Below are 8141 nucleotides of genomic sequence, written 5' to 3' on the forward strand. Positions count from 1 at the left end.
TGCCCCAATCTACAAACGAAATTAGGTTATAAGAGTAAGCAATATGATATCTACCAGATGTAAAAATTTTATCCAAGACCATTTAACAATTTATACAAAAATACATGGAAAAGCTGCAGGAAAAAAGTAAAACACAAAAGGAAATGAATTTTTGTACCAACCATACCAAGAAAATATATCATTTTAATGTCAGTACCAAAAAAACAATGTATTTTGGTCCCAGCATTGTGGCTGCCAATTGATTTTTTTCCAAATGAATGAAGTGCTGATCTTATTTGTGCAACAAAATGAGCAGAAGAGATAGAGTTCTTAAACCTTTCTAATAGTTCATTAGTTTTCTTTTAATGAAAGTCACTAGAGTGCTTGGTCTTTATAAGCTCAGAACACAATTAAATTTAAGAAAAGTTCTCTGCAGTGTAGTCCGGACATTCAGTCACTGGTTTATGTTTATGAGGGTCCAGCAATGCTATCGGACAATGAAGTGGGTGGATTGATTTCCATGGCATTTGAACAGCCACCATGATCTTGTGTAGATATGTGGTGGCCAAATCACTAAAGAATTCCACAGATGGTGCCTGCTCCTGACCCAATGCAACGCCTACATACATATGCTTCTGAGGTACTGATCCCTGATACATCCCCAATTGGACTACCACATAACAGGACTGTAAGTGAGGCATTAGTCTGATCCAGATTGGTTGTAGAATCCACAAACACTATCTCAGAAGATTGTAACATCATTTTGTGGATTCTTTCCATGATTGGACTTACAATTAAATTGCTCAAGGCAGATCTTGTCTGTAAAGGCACAAAACAAATTTATACCACTTTATGCCCCAAAGTTACATTTACGCCACTGATCCCAGAGATAGTACACAGAGCAGGGTTTTGGATTATGGCAGTTGTTAGTGACTGCTGCACTTATTTCATCTGTAACAAGCAACTTGGTCTCATGGGTTTGTACTTTGTAATGCTTGAGACACTGACAATCATTGCCAAAAATACATCTTGAAAATATTTTTTGTAGATTCACTGATCTTTAGCTAACCAAGGTTTCTGGCAGCTTTAAGCAAGTGATTGTGGTAACTGCCATACACGGATGAGTAGAAACCAACTTATCTGATGTTTAGTTGACTTGGTGTAAAGTTTGATCTTAACATCCATAGACACAGGACACAAAGTGTTGAATTTGATGCACCAGTTTCATGTTGGCAAAACTGATAAGATGGCATTTAAAGGTTACCCCAAAATATTTTAGGGTTGAAAAATGTTTTGCATACATTCCAGCTAGTACTAGAAACTACACAAAAAGACTCAAGCCACTCGTCCCATTCTTTTGCTGATTGTAAGGTCAATCTAAAAACCATTTCTTTATTTCCTTTGTTACTAATTTTCCTTCAAGTTCCACAATTTGCTGCATGGAATCCACTTAACAGTATCAGATAATTATTTACAAAAAAGCTTATGATTAATTATTAAAAATGCCTTTCAAAATGCTTTTATTTTAGTAATACAATTATAAAACCAAGCACAACCTTAACTTTTAAATATAGTAACTCAAGGCAGATTGACAGGTTACTACGCAAGCTGTCGTCTGATTGGTTCAATGAGTCGACTACGCTGATTGGTTAAAAAGTCACATGACCCGGGAAAACCCGCCTTTGTGATTGGCTTAAAAAGCCCTGTGGTTCGAATTCGGAAACATTTTGGAAATATGCCTCCCGTACGAGTCGCAAAAGCTTTAGCGCCGCCGAGTCGCACAGACTGTAAGGAAAACTGGAAGAGAAGCGGATCTTGCCGATCTCGTTGAGTTCGTCGAAGAAGAGTATGCCGTTGTAAATACTTTACCTGGTCAATTGTGTGTTTCCCGAAAGGCTGAAAAAAAGAAGCGCCCCGCAAAACCCGGTGGGAGGAACGTTACCTGTGCGACTGTGACCACAAACCAGAGTCCTGCTCCTGTGTCACCAATAAGCTGCCCGTGTTGTAAACGAAATCACATGTTAGAAAGATGTGAAGTGTTCGGCAGAAAGTCCACGGTGCAGAGAAGAGAGTTTCTAAGAGATAAGTTTATGTGCTTTAACTGTTTTGGTTATCGACATACGTCAAGGGTGTGTACCCAGCCCAGTACCTGTACTGTGAGAGGTTGCAACCTTTCACACCACACGTTGCTACATGAAAATATGCAAAATTCCGTGCGTTCCAGGACATACGCACATGCTTCAGAGAGATACAGCAGAGCTCCACGCAGCGAGCCTTCTAATGGACAGGCATCTAGCAGTTCTACAGCCAGGTGCAACGCGACAAAGAATTGTCATTCATCGTACTTTTCTGTTATTTCAGTGAAAGTTCGGTCCAACGGTCAGCAAATCATAACGTACGCGTTCCTCGACCAGGGGTCTGACACAAGCTTCTATGATAAAAGGTTGGCAGATCTGCTTCCAATAAGCGGAAGACCAAAACAAGTTACGATGTCCAGCGTCGGAAGAAGACCGGCGAACCATAGCGGAATAAGCGCAAGTTTTAGCGTTTTGTCACTAGATGAAAATGAAGAGATTAGTGTCGACAACGCTCTGTCCATCGACACCATACCGGTTGAGCCAAATCCGACGCCAACGAAGTCGGAAGTGAACAGGTTTCCACACCTACAGGGTTTGGAATTTCCTGAGTTGGATGAAGGAGAGGTGCTATTACTTATCGGCACTGACGTCCCATATGCACATAGAGTACTGGAAATGAGAACAGGGGAACGCAAGCAACCTTTTGCTGCGAGAACCCCGCTTGGATGGTCACTTGTTGGCCCATCCGTCTGCTATCCTGCTGTTGATAATATTCCGGTAAACTCCTTTAGATGCAAAGAGACCCAGGAACTAAGCGGTGATTCTTGGGTGGACGAATTTATAAGATCCAAAACGACTTGCCCTTTCCTACGTCAGTTGAAGACCGAAAGGTGCTACGCATGATGAAGAGCTCAGTGAAACATACGGACGGACATTTTTATTTGCCTCTTCCGTGGCGAAGTGATGTCACTTTACCGAAAGACAGCCGTCACATGGCTGAACGACGGCTTTGGTCGCTGAAGAAACGCTTTTCGCGTGACGTCTTTCTTAAAGACAAGTATGTCCAGAAGATGCAAGACTACATTGATGAGGGCTACGCAGAAGAAGTTGCAAATGAAGAAGCCGAGGACGATTCAGGCAAAACTCAATGGTATTTGCCGCATCATCCAGTTTGCCACCCGCGCAAACCCGAAAAGGTACGCATCGTTTTTGATTGCGCAGCGCAGCACAGAGATTGTCTCTTAACGACGCCTTGCTGCAAGGTCCCGATTTGGTTAATAGTTTAATCGGTGTCTTGGAACGATTTCGTATGAACAGTATTGCTCTGGTAGCGGACGTGGAAGCAATGTTCCACCAGGTCCGCGTTCACAAGTCTGACATTATTGATGCTTTAAGGTTTTTGTGGTGGCCGGGGGGGATTTATCCCGAACGCCCACCGTTCATCGTATGCTCGTGTACATTTTTGGCGCCACGTCATCGCCCAGCTCCGCCACATTCTGCTTGCGTGAAACCGCCGAGCAGTTCGGAAAAATGTTTGATGAAGATGTTGGGGACATTGTCCGCAATGATTTTTACGTAGACGATTGTTTGACGTCAGCCGAAACAGTCGAGCGCGCCACCGAGTTGGTCACGCAACTACGTGCCTTGCTGAAGAAAGGAGGATTTCGCCTGACCAAATGGCTATCTAACGATCAACGTGTCTTGGATCAAATTCCAGAGGCAGAGAGAGCAAAATCGCTGACCGATGTAAACTTGGACGCTTCCGTAAAAGAGCGCGTTCTGGGTGTTTACTGGCGGGCACAGAATGGCGAATTTGGATTCAGCATAACTGACACGATGCAAGGCAAGAAATTTACCCGACGCAATATTTTATGTGCTGTTAACACGCTTTATGACCCTTTGGGTTTTGCCGCACCTGTAACTTTGATTGCTAAGGTGTTACAACAGGAAATAGTCCGACAGAAGCTGGGGTGGGATGACGAGCTGCCTAAAGACGATATTGAAGAATGGCGACGCTGGCTTTCTCAATTGCCGGAGCTCGAGAAGTTAACACTTCCCCGCTGCTTTAAGCCTCCTACCTTCGGCTCAGTCGCGAAGTGCGAGATGCACCATTTTTCGGATGCTTCAACTCAAGGCTATGGAATTGTGTCCTATACCTTCGTCTGGAACATGCTGATGGAAAAGTCCACTGCTCGTTTCTATTTGGCAAATCGAAGGTGACACCCCCGAAAACTGAAAGCATTCCGAGGCTTGAACTTGCTGCTGCTGTCCTAGCTGTAAAAGCGGACAAATGGCTTCGACGCCAACTAAAATTTGATAACTGCGAGTCCGTGTTTTGGACAGACTCGTGTGCCGTCCGACAAAGTATTTACAACCAAAGCAAACGCTTTGGTACGTTTGTTGCCAACAGGTTGGCCGAAATTCATCGGCAGACAAGTCCTGATCAATGGAGGCACGTAAATTCCCAGCTAAACCCCGCCGGAGTTGAAGACTCAGCTTCCTCCAGAGTTCCAGCCAGCTGAGCGGAAGAGGATTGTTGTAAACGTTTCTGCACAGTCAGGGTCAACCGATCGTTTGCTGAATCGATATTCATCTCTTCATAACCTGAAGACAACGGTCGCACGGCTGCTGCGTTTTAAGTCGTTCCTGCGCTCAAAGATTTCCGTGCCCACCGGCAAGCTGAGCGTGGATGAGCTGAAGGATGCGGAGTTAGAGATAATAAAGTATGTGCAACGCCAGTGTTTCGCTCCTGCTATCGACGTAACGTTTAGGCACCGCTGTAAGGAAGGAACTCAGCAATTGCATGCTGTGTCGCAAGAGAACCGTACGACGAGGACAACAGCAAATGGCAGAACTGCCATTCGCCCGATTGAAGCCTGATGAGCCACCGTTTACTTACGTTGGCATTGACTACTTCGGTCCATTCATGGTGAAGCGAGGAAGAAGTGAAACGAAAAGTTATGGGTGCATATTCACCTGCTTGACTATGCGAGCTGTACATATCGAGGTGGCACCTGATTTATCCACTGATGCATTTATCAATGCCCTGCGTCGATTCATAGGAAGAAGAGGCCGACCAAAGGAGATATACAGCGATAATGGCACGAACTTTGTTGGTGCTGAAAGAGTTTTGCGTGAAGCCCTACAAAGTCTCCAGCAGTCCCGACTAGAGTCGAACTTCAAACGACAAGACATCAAGTGGAATTTTAATTGTCCCGCTGCTTCCCACATGGGACGTTCGTGGGAGAGAATGATAAGATCTATTCGTCGCATTCTAAATGCGATGCTAACAAGAAACCAAACGATCGGTGCGGACATGTTGCAAACTTTGATTATCGAAGTGGAAAGCATTTTAAATTCCAGACCGTTGACACCGATCAGCTTCACTTCTACTGAAGATGAGCGACTGACGCCCAACCATTTGTTGTTGGGGCGTGCTTCTGACAGTGTTCCAGTGGGACTTATCAATCCAAAGGACTGCTATAGCCGAAGACGATGGAAACACATCCAACTTCTCGCCGATGATTTCTGGAGAAGATGGTCTCGGGAATATTTGCCCACAATTGCCTTACGCCAAAAGTGGCCCGAACGACAACGCATTTTCCAACCGGGAGATGTGGTGATGATCGTTGATGAGACTCAGCCTCGACGTCGATGGAAGATTGGACGCGTTCTGCACGCGTTTCCGGACAAACACGGTGTTGTCCGCCAAGTCAACGTTTAAAACGCAATCTGGTTCCACGTACAGACGGCCGATTGCAAAATTGTGCTTGCTCTGCGAGGCAAGCACCAAATGCCAATAAGTGCATCCGACGCATTCAGGCCACGCAGTCGTCGAACTGGCCCTGAATTGCGGTGCACAAGATCCTGGTGCTGATGAAAGAAGAAATATCATGGACGCCATGCTGTTTGCTGCATTACACATGCCGCACTCTGAAATACGCCAGGTTGGAGCTTTGCTCACCAACGGCGTTTCGCGACGCGACTGTTTAGATTTCGTGTGTGTTTTCGTTGTTTCATGATTCGATGTTTTCTTGGTTTGTTTGTAAATGTGTTTGAAGTGTAAGCACACATTTAGGGGGGAGAATGTAACATCATAAATCACTCAACCGTAACCTACGTCACATCTTATATGGTGTGATTGCACCACAATGCCAGTATCCCCTATGACGTAACAATATCATTGTAGTTTATTTCTCTATGCTGTGCTTTTGGCCATTTAGTATTGAGTTTAGTTTGGACCACGTGTAGTTCGTTAGTTGCTGACTTTAATTTGCAAACGTTAGATAAAGTAATGGAATTGACTAAATATAATTTGTTTGTCATTAATAGATGGTAATGCTAAATTTATTCTGATAACTCTGATGAAAGGAATAATGTTGCCTTTACATGGTGAGCTTGAAATTTGCATTCAAGTTGCCCAATTTGCCTTACATTCGAATTATACGTTTTTTGTATGTTTAGAATGCTATCTGATGATGTAAAGATTTTAATATCTTTGATACCCTGGTCCAAAACTCTGGTAAGCTTTATTTCTGCCGGCATAAAATTGTTTTCTGTTTCCCATTTTTGAGTAAATGTTTTCTTGCAGAAAACCGTGTCGTGTCTACCGTGAACGTGACGTGATTACCGTGTCGTATTGAACCGTGTTGACGTGTAAAATAAATTCACGCGTTTCCAGAAATTGGACTTCTCTAGTGTGACGCCAGCGCGGTACCAGGCGCGCAAATTCCTGACGTTACATATTGTTTAAGGTTCACCAAATGTCTGCCGTCTGCCTGCCCTTTTTAAAGTATGTTGGAGCAATTTTCAAGTTGGAATCTCAATTTAATTCACCCCGTCTGATTATTAAGGGTCGGAGCAATGTCCCTCCAGTGGAGTTGTTCTTAAACTTTTCCAATTTTTGTCATAGCGGTCCCTTCGCATTTTTCTCGAGCATTAGAGGCTATACAGTTAATTTATTCCTCGCGAATGTATTCCCACAACAACATGTAGGATGAGTTTTATAAGATTTCCTCGCCTGAGGGGTTCAGGGGCAATTAATGATGCCAGAAACAATAGAGTTGAATTGAGTTGAGTTTATTTCGCTCGGTGAAAAAATCGTAGTAACACAATTGCACTAAAATATTCACCTTGCCGGAGATAGCTGCGCAACATTGAGACGTTAAAAAGCGCGCACAATCGCCTTTTTGAAACGTAAAGATAAAGTAAAGGCCACTTCTTGTCACGGGACGATAATTTACCTGTCAAATTATTACCTGTACGAATGTACAGCCTTAAGGCACATCTAATAATACCTTATAGTCTTTACATATGTATGTAAAGACTACGATAATAGGCTACTTAAGATTTATAACAAAACCTCAAACTCGGATTGCGAACTTTTCGCTATTCTTGTCTGCGCGATCTAACAAGGCGCGGAGGCAATTTGTCAATAAAACATAGTGTGTAGTCCCTACTCCAGTGCTTCATAACTTGCGGCGCATAAGCAAACCATTTTATCCGCGGCACACTTTACATGCCAACATAACAAAAGTTGTTAAAAAGATCAATTTGCAACTTTGCTGTGGTGGATGGGTGTTGATTGCTTTTTATTGCAAACAATAAGAATGAGCGAACTGTCATGTAGGCTACGTTCGCACTTTATCATCAGATTCTGAACATCAAAGAACGTTTCCACTATAAAAAAGCGAAAATTATCAGTGTGGCGGGGCACACAGTTTATTAGTATTACTGCTCTAATACTATTTGAGTAGACTCTACTAGTGAAGTATTTTGCCCACGTCCGTCGCACCTTAGTTTACCAAAATGTCATTAAGTGGCACAAAGAGCTGAATTCTTAATTTAGCAGCAAAAAAACGGGTCTGGTAGAAAAAAGTTTTTTTTAAGTTATGAATTAGGAACTAGGTTTTGAAGTTAGTTTTATGTTTTTATTAATAATACCAACTCGAATACCGTAGCCATAATCGCAAGCAGTTTTGGAGATACCTACATCGTTTTAAATACCAGCTGTTTGTGCTCTTTGGCGCCCATCATCGAAATCTAGCTAACTGTGCGGCAAAGTAGAAAAATGCTTTCAGGACT

At 43.2% G+C, this 8141-nt stretch overlaps 2 protein-coding genes across 3 annotated transcripts; both read left to right on the top strand.

Moving 5' to 3' along the window:
• Positions 1-2959: 2959 nt before the first annotated feature.
• On the top strand, positions 2960-4579 carry LOC145223459 (uncharacterized). Its single transcript, XM_080089881.1, has 3 exons — positions 2960-3253; positions 3453-4273; positions 4468-4579. The coding sequence occupies exons 1-3, from the start codon at positions 2960-2962 to the stop codon at positions 4577-4579; spliced, it is 1227 nt and encodes a 408-aa protein (XP_079946007.1).
• Positions 4537-6935, top strand: LOC145222842 (uncharacterized). Of its 2 annotated transcripts, none has more exons than XM_080089062.1 (2): positions 4537-6579; positions 6649-6935. In XM_080089062.1, exon 1 carries the CDS (start codon positions 4861-4863, stop codon positions 5779-5781), a length of 921 nt encoding a protein of 306 aa, XP_079945188.1. In that variant the 5' UTR covers positions 4537-4860; the 3' UTR covers positions 5782-6579; positions 6649-6935. The 2 variants fall into 2 exon arrangements, with proteins under 2 accessions (XP_079945188.1, XP_079945187.1); XM_080089061.1 differs by having other exon boundaries at positions 4537-6449; positions 6522-6935.
• The last annotated feature ends 1206 nt before the right edge of the window (positions 6936-8141 follow it).

This window comes from Phallusia mammillata, chromosome 4 (genome assembly GCF_965637545.1).
Source record: "Phallusia mammillata chromosome 4, kaPhaMamm4.hap1.1, whole genome shotgun sequence".
Lineage (NCBI taxonomy): Eukaryota > Metazoa > Chordata > Ascidiacea > Phlebobranchia > Ascidiidae > Phallusia > Phallusia mammillata.

Bases quoted from the DNA above. Each gene is read 5' to 3' on its own strand.
- LOC145223459 (XM_080089881.1), top strand. From the start codon at position 2,960: ATGAAGAGCTCAGTGAAACATACGGACGGACATTTTTATTTGCCTCTT. The intron at 3,254-3,452 runs GTACGCATCGTT...TGATGCTTTAAG, and splicing joins ACCCGCGCAAACCCGAAAAG to GTTTTTGTGGTGGCCGGGGG. The intron at 4,274-4,467 runs GTGACACCCCCG...TGTTGCCAACAG, and splicing joins TTCTATTTGGCAAATCGAAG to GTTGGCCGAAATTCATCGGC.
- LOC145222842 (XM_080089062.1), top strand. From the start codon at position 4,861: ATGCTGTGTCGCAAGAGAACCGTACGACGAGGACAACAGCAAATGGCA.